We start from the raw sequence: 22,564 nt of genomic DNA, 5'->3' as shown, positions 1-22,564 counted from the left end.
CAGTCCATTTGCCCTCTTTGGCTGAACAGTTGTGGCTGCAAATACAAACAGCCCAACACTGCTGAAGTTAAATCTGCAGAAATCTCCAAACTTTAAGTACTTTTTGATGGGACACAGATAAGGCGGTTGAGAGACATACAAAGCTTGTCACATTCGCACAGTTGCCTTATATTACGCAATCACATGAACCAATCTTAACTAGGTAACTAGCTGGCTAACGTGTAGACAGCAGAGTTATTTTTTCAGGTTAAAGCAACTGCCCCTCAAGATATCTGTGCACGGCCTTGCTCAAGTGTGCACATCCACACTAAGTCAGCTAAATTTAAAGCACATTTCTCTCTCTCTGTTTTGGCCACCTGTCTGTTAGGTATTTTTGTAATTGTTCCCCAGAGTAGATAAATCTAAAAAATACCATCCTTACATTTTAATGTGGACAGAGAATTTCTGCTATTTCAGTTGTCTGACAAGAGAAACAGGAAATCATGTAACTGAGAACAACTAAACTCTGATTTTGGCTGTATTACAACAGAATAAAGGCACTGATGGAGAGCAGGAGGATTCAGAACGGAGCTGTAAGAGGTTGGTTGCAATGCACCATTTTGTTAAAGAGGAAAAAGATCTGTTTCTGCAGTTTTTTTTTATTTTCCTTGTGCAGCTGAGCACACTAATCCCGTCTTTGTTGGGAAATATCTCCAGACAAATCGGGTTTACATGAACTAAAACCATTTCTTTCTACTGTAAATTAAGAAGAGGTTACAAGGGGGATTTGCTGCTCACTATATTGTTAATGTATCTCCAAAACCTGAGAATGAAACAATGTACACAGTCAAATCTGCACTTTTACTGTCTAAATGAAACCTGAATTGAAGTTACACTTTATTGATCCAACTGTGGAAATTCAGTTACCATCTATAACTGTTCAGCGAGGCCCCTTAAGCTACTTAATGGGTTATTCAGGTTTAAAGAGGTTTTACGTAAAGCTGTGGTATTTTTTTTTTTTTTTGTTGCAGTAAAATGGAGCTTTAGGTGAAACACTCACCTTAGCTGCCCAGTTCACCAGCCAGGTAGGGATCATGCCACCGGGGTTGTCGAAGTAGTTCATGAAAACTGAAACCAAGCACATGTTCATCCTTGATATTAGGGCTGCAGATACAACTATTCTCTATACACAGAGTCACATGGTGTCTCTCTCCCTCTGCCTGTGTTGTATCGCAGCCTCTCTGTGGTTTGTTGACACAGCCGGTCTGCTCTGTTTAAAATTACCACTTTTTGGGGAGCGATAGTGTATAACTGCTGTTTCTGGTTAAACAAAAGGATGCTTTTTGTTGTTGTCAGACATTGTTTTTAGAATAATAATCTGAGCCTCAGTGGCAAAAATACTGGTTGACGTTATATGACAGGTGCATTTGTCCCCATGGATTAGCTAACGTTACATGGCAGCCATTGTAGCCATTTCTCATCGAACTCTGTGAATTCAAGATTAATTTTGACCAAACTAGAGTTGGTCATAGTTGGAAATGTGTTTAAATGTGTTTTTATGGTTATCTGCGAGGTAAAATTACTGGTTTTGTTAATGGAGTCCATTATTTTGTCTGAGATGGTGGTGCTCTAGTGATCTAGTTGCAAGTGAGTTTCATATATATAACTTGATTATTTTATGTGTTATTGCATATATTTATAGTAATATTGGAATAATATTCAAATCAACATCACAATATTAAGCTAACCATTTCAGGACTATTTGACATTCACTCCCGTCACACGTTACCTTTAGTTCCACCGGCTCCATCGCTCTCCAGGGCGACGCTCTGCTTGTAGTCTTTGACCCGCAGCACGCCACTCTTCTCTGCACACGGTGTATCTGGGGAACTCCTGGCCAGGATCACCCAGATCTTCCTGCCGTCCACATCCAGGTCTCTCCGCTCCCTCATGTACACATACTGAGGTTGGAGCTGTTAGGGAAGACAATCTGAAACATGCTCTCCATTATAGCCTCTATAAACAACACTCTATTAGTTTGTCCATGAGTTGTCTGTGCACTGGATGTATGTGGACCAGAAGGATACGTCCCTGTTTGACAAAGGAAATGGGTATTTTACTTCCCAGTAGATTGCAGTCTGTCCATTGAAGTCCTTCTCATAGAGCTCTGGGGGGAAAAAATGACAAAAACATTAAATAAAAACATCAGCTGTCGGTAACTGGATGTAAATGAAACACTTAAACAGGATTTTAATGGTTTCTATGGAAAGGAAAGAAAGGAAAGGAAATGGTAAGGAAACTGAGATTTTTTCGGATAAAGTTTATGGCAGACACCTGAAACACTGCCTATGGCCAATTTATTTGAACGGAAATTATGCAATTAGAAATAATAACTGTAGCCCCCCCCCAGTAGGCTCAAGTTGATCAGTACAGTACAGTTTCTCCTCATCCACATTAACCCAATGTGACAAACTGTACAGCACATGCTTTTAGATTACACTTATGAACAAATTTAGCACAAAACTTCCACAAACAGGCTTATTTTACGCCCAAAAAAGTCCCTTCTTCCAGGCTGACTCAGAACTGAGACTGAGTTTCCATGGTAACAATCAGTGACAACTGCTGACCAGTGGCACGAAATAACAAAAAATTAAATATCAGTGAGGACATTGTTGTTTTAATATGATTTGACTACTTAAAATAGTCAAGAAGAAACTAAACCATTAGTCAAAGTCTATTTTTTAGAAACCTGCCCCTGGAATTATTATTAATTAGTGTATGTAACTGTTGCTAGTAGCAACCACTACTGACATGTTTGGATAGCAGAGGGTTAACTGACGATGTTACAGCCACCATTTTGTCAGTTATCTTATACTACTTCAACGTATTTGAACATATGTACCGAGTTACTTTGAGCATCAGTATGTAAATATTTAGACAGTAACAACTAATCTTTATGTAAATAGTTTGTGCGGTCAAAATATGTCAGCAGTACCTGTAACTAGTGATTCTGGCCTCTTTTACTCTTTCACTCTAAACGGGTCATGCTGATGTTAGCGTTGTCAGGACTCTAGTGAATACAATAATACTCTGCTACAACCACAGACAACACGACTATCCCAAAAAACACATTTTGAAGGAGAAAAGCTACTTCAGCCAACGTTACAACTAAAATCACCTGATGCGTGTGGATTTGTGTTTTTTCACAGACTAGGAAGCTACATACAGTATGTGACTACAGACTACGGCAACAACATGTTACCTGCAGGTTACTGTAGAAGCATGAAGACAAGGATAAAACATTAAAAAGGTTACTTCAGTGTATAAAACAATGCCTTTATATAGAGAGCATTAGAAGATCTAAGAAGACACACTGAACAGACAATGACAACAGAAGGCTACACATGTGTAACTGATCCATGGTGATTAGCAACTCACTACAGAGAACATGAAGGCTTATTCTTAACCAGGAGAGATGAGGGAAGGTTGGTTTGGATGGCAAGGATCCTGTTATCCTTTGTTTTTTTTTTTTTTTACCTTTTGCATAGTTATCCCAATCTTTCCGATACTTCAAGTCCATGTAGACATCTGCACACAGCTCTGCAGTGCAGGTGGTGAGCACACCAAAGACTTTGTATTCATAAAGTCCAGTTTCCTGAAAACAGCACATGAAAGTTCTCTCTCTTCCAAATGCAGGCTGCATGCCACACCCACAATATGCAAGTAATCCCCGAAGCACACGACTCTGATTAGAGCCAGTGTGCGTTTCCACCCTTCATCACTGCGAGTGAGGAAGCGTGCAGGGTTTGAGTCAAACGTGCAGAAAACGGGTCAGAGGATGCTTTCTCTCGCTCACACTTAAACACAATAAACAATGACAAACTGAACGTCTACGCTGATTTAGTGTAAGTCACGTAGGCATACTTTAAGGCACTTGTAAGTCAAACCAAAGTCCATTCACAAAAACGTCAATTTAAGGTTTTCTTCTTTTCCCTTTGCAGTTGACAGCATATAAGGCCTCAAATGTATTAGATATCTTCTTGATTGTGCATTACTGGGAGTTTAAAGAGACTCAAGCAGTGTCCCATCACAATCATTCCTACGTTTTGAGCCAAGTTTGAAAAAGCTTATTTGGTAGACCAAGTTCAGTGTGTGCAGAATCCAACCAGATTAAGAAAATGACTTATCCCTGTATTGTTGCCAACAATCTTGTGTCTTGTATAAGTTCCAACAAACTACAATTTTGTCTTGTCTTTATTAGTTTTATCCAGTAATAAGTTATAAAATGTGGGTAAAATGTTGTTAATAGCTATTAAATAGGCTATAAAGTATCCTGGCCCTTCAAATTAACAATGAATGGCATGCATTTAGGAACTTAGTTTTTATAAAATACAGCACATTGCAAAGATACAGAGGTGCCCATAGCTGTCTGATAATTCATATAACTTGTTTGCAGTAGTCATTTCAGTTTGATGCACAGTTTTGTTTATGCATGCATGAACTTTATTTATTTATTTACTTTTTGATCCCCTTTTGGTCAAAATGAATTAGAAGCTAGTGTCTTGATGTGTGAGCTGTATGCCGAGCTGAAGAGTGGATCCTTCTGATTTCATACATGTGTGCAACCAGGTCCTACGAGCTATGCTTATGTGCCCAAAGGAGAGGCGACGTTAAAATGACAGATTTATAAATGGAGTTTGGTACGACCGGTACAGCCGGTTTCTGAGTCAACCAGCTCTCGCTCAGTTTCCGGATATTTCTCAACCTGGCCGCTAGGAACTCACTGCCAAAGTGTTTACTGCTCTTAATGAATAAATCACATGAAAGATAACAATCTCACATCATTCTGTAAGGAAATAAATACCGACGCTACCGGGTCTGCAGCGGAAACCGACACACACACACACACACACATTAGCAGCAGCCTCCGGTCGTACAGCAGCACTTTGACTGGTTTTCGGTACCTTGTCGTAGAGCCGGTAGATCTTCACTCCCATGGTCTCGGTGAAGAGCTCCCATCCTCCCTCCAGCTGCGGCTCGTCCAGCTCCCCCCAGGCTCCCTGGAACTCCTCATCTGTAAACTGCAGCGACATGACGGCTCCTCTCTCTCAGCTGTCACCCAGCGCCGCTTCCGGTCACACCTTCACAATAAAACCATCGGCGCAAACTCATAGTGCTACATTTAGTCAGGGATGTGGAGGAATTTCATTTGGGTTAAATTAATAAGTTAATTTAAAAAAAAAAAAATGTTGAAACTGATTTTTAAGTAAGATAAACTACATTTTGTAAGGTAAAAATAACATTCTTGATCAGGTATCTTCAGTAATTTTAAGTGAGAATTAATTTTGTAATTTTTATTCGTACTGTGAAACCATAATACCTAGTAAAAAGTTATTAATCAGGAATGTATATGTATGTATGTATATTACTAAACTCAATTACAGTCACTTAAAATGACTAGTAAAAGCGGATTAACTATGCCATGCTTTTGCCATCCTAGGAAAAAAGCTTGCAGGACACTGAATGATGATGTGCTTCAGAGGATTTAGAAGTGGGAATACCCAATGCCGACTCTGTAACCCGCTCATACCCTGTACTACAACACTGGTTTTAGGTTACTTATTTAACTTTACTTGAGTCTTTACATTTTATTCTACTTTATTCTCCAACTCCACTACATTTCAGGAGGAAATATTGTGCTTTTCCTCTTCTACATCTATATTCCTCTATTTTATTATAACGTATAATGTATCTATTTTATTTTCATTGTATTTCATTCTCTTTATTTACTCTTTGCACTACACTCCCCTGTACTGCTGTGGTAAATTGAATTTCCTCTACGGGGATCAATAAAGAAACATCTTACCTTATAAGAGTAGTTACTCTGCAGATTATACATATTCCTACACATTCATCACTTATAAATATTATTAGTGCAATAATATGAGCTGTGGCTGACTTTAGTACAGTATTTGGACATACATACTGAGTTACTTTGCACATAAGAGCATTAGTATCAGGATATGACGCACTGAAACAAGAAATGTGGTCACTAAGAAATACTGTGTAATGGGAAAATGCATTCAGGGTTCTGTGAACATGAAGCAAACTGTATTATGTTGTGTTATTCCATGTTTATTTTTACATGCAAACAGTATCAATGTATTCACACTGGCTGTCTCACTCATTTCAGGAGAGTTGTTATTCATTGTGCTATGATCTAAGTACATACCAAAGACCAAGGCTGTCTGGGGGAGAGCTGGTCTTCAGATGTGTTCTAACTATTGTTTATCAGACATTAGCCGTCGCCAACAGACATCCTTTGGGGGGAAAGGCCACATTCTTTGGGACAACTCGGTTTGCTTGTGTGATGCAAATAAATCTTGCACATGGAGATAAACTGTTTGTGAGTGTGTGTCACCATTCTGGGTTCCTTCAGTGGGAGTTTGTGGTCTCTCACTATAGTCAGATAGTTAAAAGTTGCAGTCAGAGATCAACTGAGGTGCACTGAGGCAAGACAAATTAAACCACAACAACAGACGAAAAATTAAAAAGAAATGCAATAAATTCATCTCTAATCTGTCTAATATGATACTGTGAGCTGATTTCTATAGTGTGCAGAGTTTCTACCCTCCCTTCGGCTCCAGTGTCAATGCTTGGAACCGGAAATAGACTGATATATTACAAAATAAATGCATGCGAAGAACTGAAAGTACACGCAACAAATGCTGGCAGCAAAGGGAGATTTACTTTGAAACAGACCGGAAATCGCACCTTTGCCTATTGATTTCAACTTCACACCCCCCGTCATCGATACTTGAAATAGTTGTTCTGAATGAGGATGGCAGCAGTCCGGCCAACAGCTCCAACCTGAGGACTTCACCGAGGGGAGGGGGATGAATGGGAGTCAGATTCCTGCTTGTTGTTTGGCTCAGCTCGGAAGGAAACAGCAGCTCACTTTGAATCAGATGAATCCGACTAAATGTTTCATGAGTCCGGTCCCTGTGCGGAGGAGCGACATGGACAACGGCTGTGAGGTAACGGACCTCTCCTCTGTCTGTCTGTCTGTCTGTCTGTGTGTCTGCTTCTGTCGGGGACATTCACCTCTCTGCACATAACAAGTTTGGGCTTAATTCATTCTCTTAGGAGACCACAGAGACAGGTTACATGGTTGCTGGTGCACTTTCATTGACTGATATTTTAAAAGGATTTTCACAATAATACTGTTCATGCCTGATGGACAGTGACAGCAGCCTGAACAAACACTGAATGCAGCACACCTGTCAGAAAGAGCAAAGAACAGAAACAACATAGGTTGTAATGTGGACTGTTTCCTTCTGTATCTGTTTCACATCTTGGACCTTGAATGCATCTTTTTTCTTTAAATGTTCACAGACACAAATTCCATTTCATTTCCAAGTGAAAGGCTTTTTGCTGTTGTGTTACGCTGCTATTAAGAGGAAATCAGTAAAGTGTGAATAGAAGTGACTTCTGTAATAGGTTTTTTCTGCCAACTGTAACTTAAAAACAAAGAGAACAAAGATCTTCTCTGAAGGTAGTCATAGGGATTACAAACCTGTTTCAAATTTGAACCTCACCACGGCCTGTGTGTGTGTAAAAGGCTGATCAATCGGGTTGTCATCAGGATGAGTCTACTGAACAAGAAAAGAGCAAAGATTTGACAAAAAGCCTAAACAGCCTAAAAAAATAGGCTAAACATTGGTAAACATAATGCAACCATTATTTTCTGAAACAGACGTCCAAACTGTTATTTTCATTATTTATTTATTCTCAATCGATCGTTATGGCAGAAAATGGTGAAAAATGTTTTTATGTTATATAATTTCTCACAGCAAAAGAAAGATGCTTTCAAATGTCTTCTTTTATTCGACTAACAGTCCAAAACTCCAAAAAATTCGAGTTTATAATCGTTTAAGCATCAAACACTCACTTTTGATGAGCTGTAACAGCTTAAAAGCTTAAAATTACTTAATAAACTGGTTACCTATTCGTATTATTAGTATTATTATAGTAAAATCCTGGTGGGAAAGCTAAAAACTGACACATAGTGGTGATTTAATTTGCTGATTCCAAAGTGTATACTCCACCCAGGTTGCTTAAACTCCCCCAAAACTTTCCCCAAAGCAAATAATATACCCTCAGTAGCTATGGCTCTGACCCCATGACGGGGCCTGACCCCCAGATTGGGAACCACTGGTCTATAGTCTGTCTGAACCACCTTCCACAGTTCCTACAAATTCTCTAGATGTTAAGATTTAATAGCAAGTGTTTTAAACCCCTGACAGTGATGGAAGGTATAACTGTAGCTGTCTGGCCCATGTATTGTCACTCAGAGTCTAAATCACAGCTTTCCACCCAGCAGATGTGAGTGAGGGGGGGTGAGAATGAGTGCTTGTGAAATTGCTAGTGATTTTGAAGCTCCTCGCATTTCACGGAGCAGTTTGTAATGTCATATCCTGCGCTCTCCAGGGAATGTCTCAGCTCGTGCTGGGCTGAGTGGTCCTGCGTCATTCAGACAACTCCTCTGACTGGGTCAGGAGGCGGCTGCGATTGTGAAAAAAGAGGAAAGTGGTGCTGAATTGTGAAATGCGGCGTTGAATTTTGAGAAAAAGCATCTGGGAGGTCTCTTCTGGAAAACTGTGTCCAATGTTGAGCAACCAGTTTGCATTTTCACTGCTTTAATGAGTGGTTTCTTTCTCCGCACAGACTGGGAGACCCTAGCAAGGAAAAGAGGTAAAAGGGCAACGGCGAGGGACCATCTGTGGTTGGTTAACAGAAGGCTCCTTGATCCTGCAATGCCAGAAGAAGCTAATAAGGACGCCATGAGAACGCCAGCGACCCCAGAGAAGGCCAACAACAACGAGTGTCCCGCAGCCCCAGCGACGACGGTCAACATCCCCCTGGTCAATGAAGTCCAGCTGACGGCAGCCACCGGTGGGGCGGAGCTGTCCTGCTACCGTTGCACCATCCCTTTTGGCGTGGTGGTCCTCATCGCCGGCATCGTGGTCACCGCCGTGGCCTACAGCTTCAACTCGCACGGATCCACCATCTCTTACTTCGGCCTGGTGCTCCTCTCGGCCGGGCTGGTGCTCTTAGCGTCCAGCGTCGTCTGCTGGAAGATGAGACTGGAGAGGAAGAAGGAGAGGCGACGGGAGAGCCAAACCGCCCTGGTCGCGAACCAGAGGAGTATTTTTACTTGAACTAGCAGTTTGGACGACACGTGTCCTGGTTCTGTGAGTCGGAAAAAGGCCTGATTTTAAGATTGAGTTGGAGAACCAGATGTGGACAGATGTTGTCCAGCATCGTTGGATTTCTGACCCATAAAAGCTTTGACCGCAGACTCTCAAGGCCCAGAACTTAAAGCTTTGAAGACATTGTAAGGGATTTATTTGTCAAACAGACGTTGAGCATCTGGTGAGCCGGGAACGCAGCCAAAAGGAATGTATCACAATTAAGATGAATTACCACTGTGCGAAGCGATGTAGAGGAAGTCTCCCATTAATCCGATGTTGGATGCGGCGGCTTTGATTATAATGGGAGGGATTGTGGTTTAGAAATGCCCAGGGAAGGAGAAGGAAACTGGAAAATCCAGGACAATGATTCATGCCTCATTTACTATGCTTCAACTTGGACGTATCTGTTTATAAAGTGTTCATCTCACAGGGAAGGATTATGAATGGCCTGTTATGGAAGTATGGTACTTGATATGAGGATTGTGTTTAAAATCTGCCAATATACACCGTTCAGATTAGATGGCACATGATATTATACAGAGAGAATATTTAACCGTAAATATATATTCTCTTAAAGCACTTTGATCCTTCATAATCATCATATTCCGTATTACAAGAAATCTATTAACAAATGAAATGAGTGACACATCCACAACTCTGAGTAGTTTTGCTTATTTCGGGTTGTGTTGGGTGATGATCACTTATTGTCCAGTGTACTTCCATACTATAAAAGGATATTATTGTAGCATATGTTGTTGTTTTGATGTAATCATTTGCATGTATTAACTGTTACCAGGACGTTATGAGGTTCAATAAACTCATTGATACACATAAAAATCATTTGGGAAGTGTGAGTTTCAGATTGTTGGGGCAGATATATTCAAGAGTTGCATTTGGTGAAATACGCTGATTGGATTTCTTCGCGAGAGTGAGGTGAGTAGATCAGTACTACTCTTGTGTCTGTGTGTGGAGCTGGAGTCAGGACGAGGTAGCCTAGCTTAGCATAAATCTTGGAAACATGGGGAAGCAGCTAGCACAGCTATGTCCAAATTCAAATATAAATCACCTCTTAAGCTTACTAAAGCTGGGTCCAGACTACAGGAGCTGATCTATCTCCGATTCAACCCTCCCTACAATCTGGAATGGGACCTTGGTCGGTACCTTGTGACGAAGCTGGAATCAATCTCGCCAGGCATCAATCTATGGGTTTGGGTGCCAAATCACTGTATTTGTATGTCCTTTTGTATGTCCTTTGAGGAAGTACTGGCAGCTACGGGTGTGGGCGCTAGGTGGGACGTAGCGAGTTAGAATAGCTGTTCCCATAGAGGTTAGTGTAAATGCTGCTAGCATCAGTTTTATCAGAACTGCAGAGTATTTCTTCACTGAAGGCTGGCGCTCTTCTCCCGGCTGGCTTCAGTTCTCTTGTGACAGACGGTGATAGACAGATTGTTCATCCAATCACCTGCCAAGTATTTTCTGAAAGTGCCTGCCCTTTTCCAAACAATGAGGCAACGAGGACGTCACAAGGACGTTATTCAACACTTATTACCGGCGCTCGTGGGAAACAATACTAAAAGTTATTATTTTATAGCATAAATTGCTGTTGTGTATGCCAACATGATCAGACATTCTTTTAAGTGTGTTTGTGATAAAACAACACATTTTTGAATGAAGTTTGGCATAAAGAGAGAAATTGCGAGTGTTCACAAACTCTTCTGATTTGTACTCCTCATCTTCTATTTTCAGATGTTCTGTTCTCGCTACTATATTTATTTGTGTAGGCTAATCACTTCCTTGCTAATATCCTGCTAAGCATCGGTAAAACATTCTAGATGGTAGGTATTTAGTTTTCACAGTACAAATAACAATTACAAAAAGAAGTAAGTGTTACCTAAAATTACTGAAGCTGCTTTATCAAGAATGTCTTTTTAACTTATAAAATAAAAAACTTAGTTAGTTTTACTTAAATGTTTTAAGTTCCAAAAAAAAAAATTTGGAAGTTTTGAATTGAATGAATGAATTGTGGATAAACTGAACGGAACATTGTACAGTTTAAAAATAAACGTGTACGTGCTTTCAGGTGGACAAACTATGTAATGACGACACCGTTTTTAAGTGACCACTGGTATGTCTGCACTCAAACCTTTATTGGCCCCTAATATACACTGACACTGATTATGAATGACTCAGGCTTTTAATGTTTATGAAATCGGACTCTTGATGAATTGACGTCAGTGTTTGTATTTCTTAGAAAAGGTTTATGGGTTGGACAAGCGATGAGTTATTATATTAACATTCAGCTCTTTGCTTTCAGTACTGAATTGAAGGAAATGTTTCTTTCTCTCCTGACGTACATGGGTGTGCCCTGAGTCTTCACACACAAATATACACACTGTCTTATATTTATCATTTAAAATAATCAAACTGAACATCATCCAGATTTTGGTATCATCAACATCATTCCTCTTTTTCTTAGCCAGGTTTGGAGTTATGCACCAAAGACTGTCCCTATTGGTGAACATCACAGAACCAGTTATAAAGATTTTCAAACTAGGTCAGAGAAGGCAAAAAGATTTGCACACACTAGTCTTTTTGTCCTGTCCCAGATCTGACCCTGAATTGCAGTGGACGGGGGCAATGGCCGATGTCTTCAGATATTTGGCATTTATTAGCATCTTGGGACACGAGAATGACGAGAAAGGCACAATTCAGATCAACTCTATAAACAGAAATCTGAATATAAATGCAGATTCTTTTTAAAAGCTAATAAAAATTCAGATAGGTTCCAAGATTGCATTTCGGCCAATGAGTTCTGCCTCTTTTCCTCCCCACATGGACGTTACCTGCGTGCCCACTCAAACGTGATTGGTCAGCATGACTCAGACTACGTCTTAGGTCACACATACGCAAATGCACATAGTCCTTCTTTGCTAATAGTTGAGGCTGCGACTTCACTGCTTGAAGTTCACCAGACTCCACGCAAAGAAGCGATGCGAATTTGCAACCATGTGACCACGCCCTAAACCCAAAAGCACGCTCCAACATGATTGGTCAATACTACTAGGACTAAAAACTGGTTCAAACGATTCCAGTACCAAAATCTTGTCCCCTTGGTTCACATGATAACAGGTCTTATTACTACTAATGAAGGCTTTGAGATGTGGCTGAAAGCTCCAGAGAAACCAACTAAGTGAAGTCTGCAATAAGATTTTTTTTGTCGAATTGAAATCAAACTTTACCCTCAAATTCCGATGTATCTGCATGGCTAGACACCACTAGCCCTAAGCGAGGAAACAGCTAACCTATTTCTATTTAAATCTGTTTTCAGTGTGTTTATTTTTCCAGTCTGGAGTTTGTTTTAGCGGCTTTTTGGTTGCATCTCCTTATAATATGCTGACTGCAAGTTTATACTGTATCATCTAAACAATCATCAGCTCATTTCTCTGCCACGTTCTCCAGATAATTAAACATTTCAGGATATAAATTCCCCATTGTAAAAGGAAGTTGAACTCTCTTGTTTGACCCTGTTAGGTTTAAAATAGCCTGGACGTGGAAGTATATTTATAGGCAGCATTTGCGTTGCTATGCGTCCCCGTGACACCAGACACTACAACTAAATGGTTTTCTTGCGTCAGAGGAGAACCTACAACACACTTTGTCACTTTTGGGATATCACCACCACACTATTAGGCCAGTACTGTGTGGACTCTGAGATCAGATCAGTGACACATTTATGGGACACATGACACAGTGAAGCGTCTCCTGCCTGCTTGTCGGGTTAAAGGAAGGCAGACTGAAGCTGGAAAAACGGGTGACTTGATATGAAGTTTGACAGGTGCTCTCTGCCAGCGTCTTTAGCCTCTTCACACACTGCTGGCACCTCATGCAGGCACCGTGTGCGTCACTTTTTGTGCTTCACGTGGTTGTCATTCCACTCAGTGCCACGCTGCCAGGTTGGTTTATCAATAAACAGGAAGCTCCTCCAAGGTGCACCGCAACACACAAATACTCTATTACATGTAAAAATGTAAAGTAAAAGTAGAACAAGTATTAGCAGTGGGATAATCTGAAGTATAAGTACTTATTGAGTTAAGTTTTTTTGGTGGGTGAGAGGTTTTGTGTGTTTACAGATCAGATAAGGAGGTAGGGAAAATAGGTGGTAAAAGGAGGATTAAGAAATGGTTTAAGAAACACAGGAAGGAAAGAGATTAGTAGTCAGAAGGTAGGAAAGGAAGCAAAGAAAGAAAGAAGGAAATAAATCAAGGAAGAGGAGAAAGAATAGAGGAAAAGAATCAGGAAAAAAGTTGCCAAAAGGAAGGGAGAAAAGAAAGAAATCTTGGGAAGGAAAGAAGGAGCGAATGATAAAAGGAGGAGGCAAAGAACTAAAGGAATATAGGAATGAAAGAAGTTTTCATTGGTGGGTGAAAAGTGTTGTTTACAGATCAGATAAGGAAGGTAGGGAGGGAAACAAAAATAGGAAAGATAGGACAGAATAAGGGGGGAAAAGGATATTAATAAAGAGTCACAGGAAATGGAGAATAAATAAAATAATCAAGAAAGACAGGGAGGAAAGAAAGAATTTAGAAGTGAAGAGGTCAGGAAGAAGAAGAAATGAAGCAAAGAAAGAAATAAGGAAATCAAAAAAAGAAAGAAGAGAAGGAACAATGAAAAAGTCGCCAGAAGGAAGGAAGAAAAGAAAGAAGTCTGGAAACTTGGGAAGGAAAGACATTAGGGAAAAAGTGTCCAGAAGAAGGAATAAATAGGAACTATTATGGAGCAAAAAAAAGTTTTATGATTTTCTCTAATGTTGGCTGTAACAGCTGAATTTGCAGATACAGTAAACCAACTACAGCCTCCAGTCAAATGTAGTGGATTTAAAAGTCCAACAATTCCCTCTGAAGTACAGTGGAGGAAAAACAGAAATGAACCTGACCACTGTACTTACCGGTAAGTACAGCACTTAAGTAAATACACATTTACTTTCCACCTCTCTCAATGAAGGAAAAGCCAAACACAGAACGAGCTGAAGTCTGAAATTCCAGACCTCAAAACAAGCGATTGCACATTGTTCAAACCCAACACAATTAAACATAATGAGCTCAGCATTACGGGGATCCTGTCAGTTCAGTCTAATAAAACAGCTGTGCAGACGGAGTATGAACAGGCTGAAGCAGACCTGACCCGACAGCTTTCCGACCAGCTGACCGGATTGAAGTGACATTTTCTAGAATAACGTGGAACACAGAGAAGCCAAATGTTTTGACTGTTATCTGGCCTTGCTCAGGTCGTCTGATTGTTAACATTATTCTTCAGTGCTCGGTTGCTGGAGGAGGAACAAATACTGTGCATGTTGATAAGATCTGTTCCAAGAAAAGGCCAGGACTGAGTTCATGCACTGTATTCTGAGAGCAAAGGTAAACCTTTTGGGTGTCAGGAGATGGAGATGGCAGATGAAAAATAAACTCAGGAGACTTTAGGCAGTCCTGTTCCTCAGATTGTATCATCGCTGATTCATCTGAAAAGTTTTGAGTCAGACTCCACAAGAGTCTTTCTCAATGTTTCAGTGGTGTTTTACTGCAGAGCTCAGGGGTACTGTGAAGCTGTACTTAAGCACAGTGGGGCTTTGAACTAAAATGCTAACGTCAGCAGGCTAACATGCTGATGTTTAACTTGTATGGGTGTGAACTACAAAGGTTCTGTATTTTGCTCTATCTTTATGGTCATGGATCATGCATAGAGATTAGCTTCAGTCCACACACTCGGCGTAATGTTCCCCATGTTCACCATTATAGTTTTCCAAGCATGCTAACATTTGCTAATTAGAACAAACACTGAGGCTGATTTTGCATTTGGTCATTAACCAAACTAGTGGAGGAATTTTAACTTGATGATGGCACACTCACCAAAGTTATTACAGTACATCCTGAGGGGGGATGTCTAATTCAAAGTATATTAGAAACAGTCCAATGATTGTTGAAACTGTTCACATAAACCACAATGAGTGGCAAGTCCAAAATCCTAAGTAAATAAATCTCTGCATGGCTTTTTGTTTAAAATTCAGTCAATATTTTCTGGGCTTCCAAGATATCTGAAACTAGTGGGGATCCAATATTACCTATAAGCTTCTAAATGTGTCAGGTTTCCTCTGTCATTCAAATGGTCACAAACCCAGTTCACCCCAGTTTTGGACAAATTGAATTCAAAAATATGAAAAGTTGGAAATTGTGCAAGTAAATGGGATGGGAGTCAGATGTGAGACAGAAGGTCAAAAACAGATTTCATCCCCATAAAATAAGAAATAAAAAGCAGCCTTGCCACAGTGTGCTGCCAGGAGCCACGAGAGGATACAGGGTTGGAAACAGACTGATTTCATCATTTTCTCCCAGCCCTGCCACTTTCTTCACAACCTTTCCTGGTCCAAGTGTTGCACATGACTGGTCGGCTGAAAGCGTTTTTTTTTTCAGCTAAATGTGTGTGTAAGGTTGCCAACTTCCACTAGTAGAAACAGAGAATGGCCACATATGGATAGTGATGTGGTTGATGGATTAAACCTGGCTGAACCCAAATATTCACCGGTTCTTCTTAAATACATGTTTGTACCAATTTTCATCCATTCACAATCCATTCAATATTTGTTTATATTTTTACAAATGTGAACCATATGGTGGCACTAGAGGAGAGGTCAGGGGATCTTTAAAGTCATGAGGATACATCTACAAAGTTTTAAGGCAATACATCCGATCATTTGAGTTTTCAGTCCAGATGCGGTCCGACAGACGTTGCCAACCCTAGAGATGTGCTGCTAGCGTGGCTAAACAATCTGTAATTTTGTGACCTACTTCCAACTAAGCAGTGACTAGAGAGAACATGTTGGGCTGTGGATCTGCTCTGAGGTCTGTACTCATGAACAACAGCTGTACTGTTGTGGGTGTCTCTGCTGCCTGACAGGACACCGCCCACTGGAAGGAAGTTGAGCTCCAGAGTCAGATCTGAACATAAAGGTGAGCCAAGCTGTATCTATGAAACTCTTCTCAGTCTCACGCACCAGCTCAGCTCCTTCCTGCTCAGAGAGGTGTGTCAGACAATGTGGGGATTATGAAACTGATGCATAAAAAGCACAATTTGATGCATAAACATTCACCAGGGTGCAGGAAATGACACCAAACCATCCAATACTTATTTGAGCCTGGACCACAGTGGTGAACCAATTGACCCGCCAACATCCAAACATCCCTAGATGCTGCTAGCATGCTAGTTTGTTTGATGTCTTTAGCCCCTGAATAGACAAAGAAAACATTGCAACCATCATCAGACACAATCTTCCTCCCTTGTTGTGGATCCTATGATGGCTTTTTGACACACCTTTTCCACAGGGCAGTTTATGTAAGAGTGCCAAACCTATCCATTTAACATAATGAGAGCCAGCAGTATTTTACAGTGTGACAGTGGCGGTCACTAACTCTGCACGATATGCTCTTTCTTTGACTCTTTCATGTGCTGCCAGTGGTTCTTGGAGTGTCTGAAGTGTTGGCTGGCCACAGTCCCCGGGGTGCTGCCGGCTCGGTTCGCCCTCATTCCACCACATAATAAAGAGAAAGCTCTTCCTGAACGGTTCCTCCCTTTTTTACTGTAAATCCCACTTCAGCAGGACTATAGTGTCATCTCCAGTACAAGGAGAAAAACATTCTCCTTCAAAGCTTTACACAAACATATTGCTCTCACAAAACCCCAAAAACACAACAGGAGGCTTACACGATGCTCTTTGTTCCCTGAAATTATATAATAACTACATACAATCTTTATAAAATGGTACTTTTTGAAGTTGTTGCTTTTGAAAAGAAATAACTTAAACAGAACACATAGTGGAATATCCAGCAGCTACAGAGCCAACTCTCTGTAGAGAGTTGGTAGAGACCAAAATAGAGATACAAACACAACTCCAATGGGACAACAATGTTTTTCTGTCTGTCTCCATGGCGTCCCCCACAGGTTTCTGAAGAGCCGTTGTGAAGCTCAGCGTTATCGGCTCTGGCTGTCGCTATCTTGACAGTTTTGACTCCACCGGCTCCCAGATAATCCAAAAATGTGGAGCCTGGGTGGAGTTTAGGAAGGCTGAATGAAGCCTGATTGTGAAGGCACCCACCTGTCACCCAAAGCCTTCATGCTTTTAATTATATATATGCCTTATGATATATAAAAATCCTCCCCCCGTACAGTTGTCATGAATGAGAAATATAGCTATAGAGACCAAAAGCATTTTTTTGTTCGAGGCTGCAAACATGTTTATTTCTGCTGTAAGGTTTGGCATTTTAATCTGGAGGTTTATGGAGATTGAGTCACTTCTGGAGTCGTTTGAGGAGCTGCAGGTTTTGGACAATTATATGCTCACACTTTAGCCTTAACAAGCTTGTGTGCATGTCAGAGTTATGTGTTTGTCGACATATTGTTGAGGTTTTTTGCCCTCTGGTGTCCAAAGAAATTTTTCATATTCATATATTCATATTCATATGAATTCATATTTTTAGCAGGAATTTACTGACAAACTAAACAGTTAGTCTGCTTGTCCACAGTGTCTACTGTGTCATACAGCAGACTAATGTATTCATACTGTCTTTTAATTGATTTTAAAGTTTGAGTTTCCTTTTGATAAAATAAGAAAATCATGTTCTACCAAGAAAGTTAGAAAACAACTGACTTTTAATGATAAAAACATCACAGATTGTACTCTGACTTCATTTTAGTTTATTTAACTGATTAGAACAGTTATTGCGAGTTCACACCCACCTCGATATGCGTGCTCATAAACTGCTGCAACAGCACATTAACTTTCCAATACACTGCTTTAGTGTAGGTGCTTTTATTCGTTGTTACTTTCTTGTCACTTTCCTATTGTTTCTAGAGTGACCTGCCACTTCCTAATTAAACCCAGGGGTGTAATACTGTCGAAAATATATATTCCTCCATAAGAGTATGGCGTTAGAGAAGTGTATAAAGGCACCACAAAGCAGATTTTACCAATCTCTGGTTTATTATTTACTATTTATTTACTGAACGTCACATTAAGTATCATAAAAGTGACACAAAAGAATGTGTTGTATGATTTTTGGATATAGTAACAGCTGTTGGAGGTCATATTATAGTTTAATCCGACCATTTCATCACTGCCACGCCACATCTGAATCCTCTTTCTACAATTTAAAGTTTGTGGTCAACAGCAGAAGAGGAAGAACAAAGAGGCGGAACGCAAAAACGACAGAACAAAAGGAAAGTTAACACCCTGTTGTCAGTCCCATCATGCATCAAGAATGATTATGTCCATATGTGTGAGGAAAAACCATGACTGGTTGACTTTACAGGCAGTTTGTTTGGCTTTCCCCTGGACTGTGATAGGTATCGCCTCCTCTGACGCACATGCGTCGCAAAAGATGGGGGAAATTGCACAAATGGCCGATGTGTCAGCCTGTTGTTCATCCTCCCACTGTACAAGAGTGATTGGATACTGTAGATGGCTGAGAGGCATCTGTGAATATTTGGCAAAAAGCTTGTTTTTATAGAGAACTCTGGATCTGGAAAAGCTGTTCCTAATCTGTGTTTGTTAATCAAAGACTTGCTCCTGCTTTGCTGACGTAGCTCGCCTGTTACATAAATATCTGACAAGAGCATGTTAAGCAACTGAAAACAGTGTCAATGGTCACATATGATGGTAGAACAGTTTAAAACACGTCATTTTAAAGTCCCAGTCAAATGAAAAATGTAATTTTAACACTTTAAGATTGCATCCTCAGTTATATTGTACCCCTATTTATGTTATTTGCAATTACACCTGTTAATCAACGTCAATTCGTTAGCTAACTAGCTTTTAGCACTTTATCAGTCATTTGGGTGAAACTGGATCATATTTTATGGAGAGAATATTGTCTGGTTTTCCCTCTGACGTGCTCTGCCTCAACTCCAGTAACTGCCAATTCATTTCAGTTTTATTTGTATAGCGCCAATTCATAACAGAAGTTATCTCAGGACCCTTTCCACTAGAGCAGGTCTAGACTGAACTCCATATAAAATTATTTACAGAGACCCAACAGTCCCCACCATTTAAGAGGATTTTAATGTAGCTGCCGTTAGTTAACTTCTAATGTAGTTGGAATAAGATGGAAAAACTAGTTTATGAGTCGCTTTTATGCTACCAATGATTAAGTAAGTAGTAACTGATAATACCTTTGATTGTAGAGGAAAAGCTACATTTGTCAAACATAATTTCATTAAAAGTTTCCATAACTCAAAAGATTGATACAAACTGCTTCTTTTGATGAGCCTAAACATTTGTTTAGGTAGAATAGCTGTGTACTCTTTAGTGTTGCTTTAAACAAAATAAAATTAATGAAAAGTAATAAAATAACATACATTTTAGAGCTTATCTACAGTTTATTCTAGAAGAACATATGACTTGTTGTTGGCGTTAAAAGTCCAGGAAATCCAAAATCTAAAGCTCGTACAGTTTATCTTTATGGATTATATTGATGCCGAATTCACAAGAAGGCTGTCGACAAACTTTTAGTTCGTGTTTCTAAAGTTACGTGTTTTTACCGACACGTTAAAATTTTCTAAAAGGGAGTTTGGTTCAGAATTCAAACTGCTAACATGGATCATATTGAACGTTATGAACACAGAAACACGAGGTAACTGTTGAAGTATGATAAAGTTTATTATTTTTGATTAATATGTATATGATGGGTGTCGATGGACAGATCTTGGATTTGTAGGCGTTGCCATGACAACAAGTATGCCATTTAGCTGAGGTATAATTTCTGCAACGATTCAAAAATCTTAATTAGGTGTTTGAAAAGACGTTTAATCTGTGAAAACTCACAACTTTCTACTTTAATACGACATCCAACATCACTTCCTGTCGGTGTCACATGACTTAAATCCGTGAATAAATAATGTAATTCAGTAGTTTATCTGTTTTAAATTAATTTGTTCTCTTATTGGTGTTCTGTCTGCTTTATTAGACTTATTATAGCGTCTGTTTATACACATATTTATATCCTTAACCGGTTTTAAAGGAACTTATTTATTTCATTGTGCACTTGTACGTCCATCTGGCCTCAGAGCCGTCTGATTGTGTCCTCATGGTCTTAATTTTATATGTTTATGGCGATGGGGTTTAATTTTTGTTTTGTATATCTTTTAATCTGTAAAGCACTTTGTGGTTAAGCTTAAAAAAGTGCTTTATAAACACACTTATTATAATAATTATTGTGAAGAACACTGTCTGAGCAGCCTTTTATGTCTCTTTTGGTTGGATTACGTTGCATAAAATAACAATAATAAGAGTTTAATAATAGTTAAAGCAGGTTTAAGTATGAAAATGTCAATCATTAAAAGATTATCTGTTAAACTGTTTTATTGGGATAAAACGGGCTATTAAAATGTACAATGTGTAAATAAACAGTCACAGGGGACATTTTTATACACATTATACTATTTTATATGGTATTATTAGATTATTAGGACTCTTTTTTAGTGTTGCAGTTGCAGGTTAAACTATCAGGACTGCAACAAATGATTAATCTCATTATGGATCAATCTGCTGATTCATTTCTACATTGATCCATTGATTGGTTGGTTTATAAAAGTTCTGAAAACATTGAGAAATGCCGTCACAATTACCCACAACTGCCCACAGAGACGATGACTACAAATACATTCAGAGTATTTGAGGAAAAAGCTGAAAAATCTTCACATTTGTGAAGCTGAAACCATAAAAAAAAATGACTCAATAAAACTAATCTTCGTAGCGTAAAGTACTCGGTTACTTTAGTTACTTTAGTTTGTGTTGCCCTCGCTCCCGTCTAAGCGTTCAGGACGCTCTGCTGCTGCTGCTGTACTTTTTATTTTTATTTCCTGTTCTGTTCTGCTGCAGTGACCCAGTTTCCCCCTCGGGGATCAATAAACATCATCTCCTCTCTTTATCAGCGACGCTTCATCTGACAAACGCAACAAATGTGCAGGAATTTGTCCTGATGACAGTCGGGACACCAGACAGGGAGGAAGGGAACAGTCCTTCTCCTCTTCCTCCTCCTCTTCCTCTCAGTGTTGATCTGGTTCCTTTCACACTTTTTAACGACGTCAGTGAAGCTCTCAGGGTCACGTTACTGAATGAAAGTGTGAAATAAATCACATTTTCATTGATTTGGACTCTCAGACAGCGGAGGATGAAGCAGACAGAAAAAGAAAGAAGGTGGTTTTTGTTTATCCACATTTGGCTCGTCGACGCTGCCGTATTGATCCATCAAACGATGCTTCATCCCGAGTTCAGACTTCACAACAAACACTGATATCCAGGAACCGACAGCAAACTACAGAGACGTTAAAAGAACTGATGAAGCATTTCAGAACCTTTTAATCAAGATTATGATGAAGAAAATGAGAAAAAACGTTTGTTTCTTTGGTTGGGAATCTTTAGAAAGTTGATGTGAATTCTGAATGTTGGTACCGACTAAACCACAGACTGATACGACGTTCTTCAGGTCGATACTCATCTTATTATAACTTATAACATACAGTGACTGTTGATCCAGTCTGAAGCCACAGCCACATTTCTACCATACTGTTTAGATCTTGGTGCTTTTTAACTCTTAGATTTGAACCGGATGACAGGATTTTAGTATCGGACGTCTGGATCTTAAGTTATCAGAGAAACAAGCTGAGAGCTAACGTTAGCAGCAGCTCGGCCTCGCACCCCCTCCGGGACGTCCTTTGCTTGTCCAACAGCGTGGGAGAAGCAGTGATTTTTAAGGTTGGAACTGCTTTATTCAGTGTGTTTAGTGGTTTTAATCAGCAGGTCTGTTTGTGTTGTGGAGAGGAGGAGACCTCCTGTGGATAACTGGCACTCCCGGTAGAAACTCCTGAACCATGAACACAGGAAGGAATCCTAACCGGAGAAGCTGACTGCAATGACACCAATTCGTGGTGAAGACACAACTCCCATGATCCCACACTGCAGCAGGAGCGAGGATGAGGAGGAGGAGGCAGTAATGTGTGTTAGGGTGGAGTGAACAGCCGTCAGGTTGCCTCTCATACAAGCCCGCCAAGCGCCTGTCTGTCTGTCTGTTGTCTGTCTGCTTGTCTGTCTGTCTGTCTGCTGTCTGTCTGCCCTGTCTGTCTGTCTCTGTCTGCCTGTCTGTCTGCCTGTCTGTCTGTCTGTCTGTCTGCCTGCTGTCTGCCTGTCTGTCTGCCTGCTCTGGGCCTGTCTGGCTGTCTGCTGTCTGCCTGGTCTTCTGTCACATGAAACCTCATCTTCACATTCACACTCGATATCAGCGAGCAGC

General features: G+C 40.1%; 2 protein-coding genes across 4 annotated transcripts in view; one reads left to right on the top strand and one right to left on the bottom strand.

The window, feature by feature from the left end:
* Nucleotides 1-5,120, bottom strand: part of pctp (phosphatidylcholine transfer protein) — a 6,536-nt gene extending 1,416 nt beyond the window's left edge. Inside the window, exons 1-5 of one of the 3 annotated variants that reach the window (XM_035655631.1) lie at nucleotides 4,944-5,120; nucleotides 3,517-3,634; nucleotides 2,067-2,146; nucleotides 1,769-1,940; nucleotides 1,040-1,107 (exon numbers count right to left, since the gene is read on the bottom strand). In XM_035655631.1, the coding sequence (XP_035511524.1) occupies nucleotides 1,040-1,107; nucleotides 1,769-1,940; nucleotides 2,067-2,146; nucleotides 3,517-3,634; nucleotides 4,944-5,072 (567 nt within the window). In that variant the 5' untranslated portion in view covers nucleotides 5,073-5,120. The remainder of the gene's footprint in view (nucleotides 1-1,039; nucleotides 1,108-1,768; nucleotides 1,941-2,066; nucleotides 2,147-3,516; nucleotides 3,635-4,943) is intronic. The other 2 variants (XM_035655630.1, XM_035655632.1) reach the window with 2 other exon arrangements.
* Nucleotides 5,121-6,797: 1,677 nt separating this feature from the next.
* On the top strand, nucleotides 6,798-10,073 carry tmem100a (transmembrane protein 100a). The gene is made up of 2 exons (XM_035655548.1): nucleotides 6,798-7,016; nucleotides 8,707-10,073. Exon 2 carries the CDS (start codon nucleotides 8,796-8,798, stop codon nucleotides 9,198-9,200), a length of 405 nt encoding a protein of 134 aa, XP_035511441.1. The 5' UTR covers nucleotides 6,798-7,016; nucleotides 8,707-8,795; the 3' UTR covers nucleotides 9,201-10,073.
* The last annotated feature ends 12,491 nt before the right edge of the window (nucleotides 10,074-22,564 follow it).

Source organism: Morone saxatilis, unplaced genomic scaffold, assembly GCF_004916995.1.
Source record: "Morone saxatilis isolate NCDOM2014 unplaced genomic scaffold, NCSU_SB_2.0 Contig14, whole genome shotgun sequence".
NCBI lineage: Eukaryota > Metazoa > Chordata > Actinopteri > Moronidae > Morone > Morone saxatilis.
Note: the sequence above shows the minus strand (reverse complement) of the source record. Positions and strands in the feature narration are given on the sequence as shown.

Coding starts and splice junctions, on each gene's coding strand:
- tmem100a (XM_035655548.1), top strand. CDS start 8,796: ATGCCAGAAGAAGCTAATAAGGACGCCATGAGAACGCCAGCGACCCCA.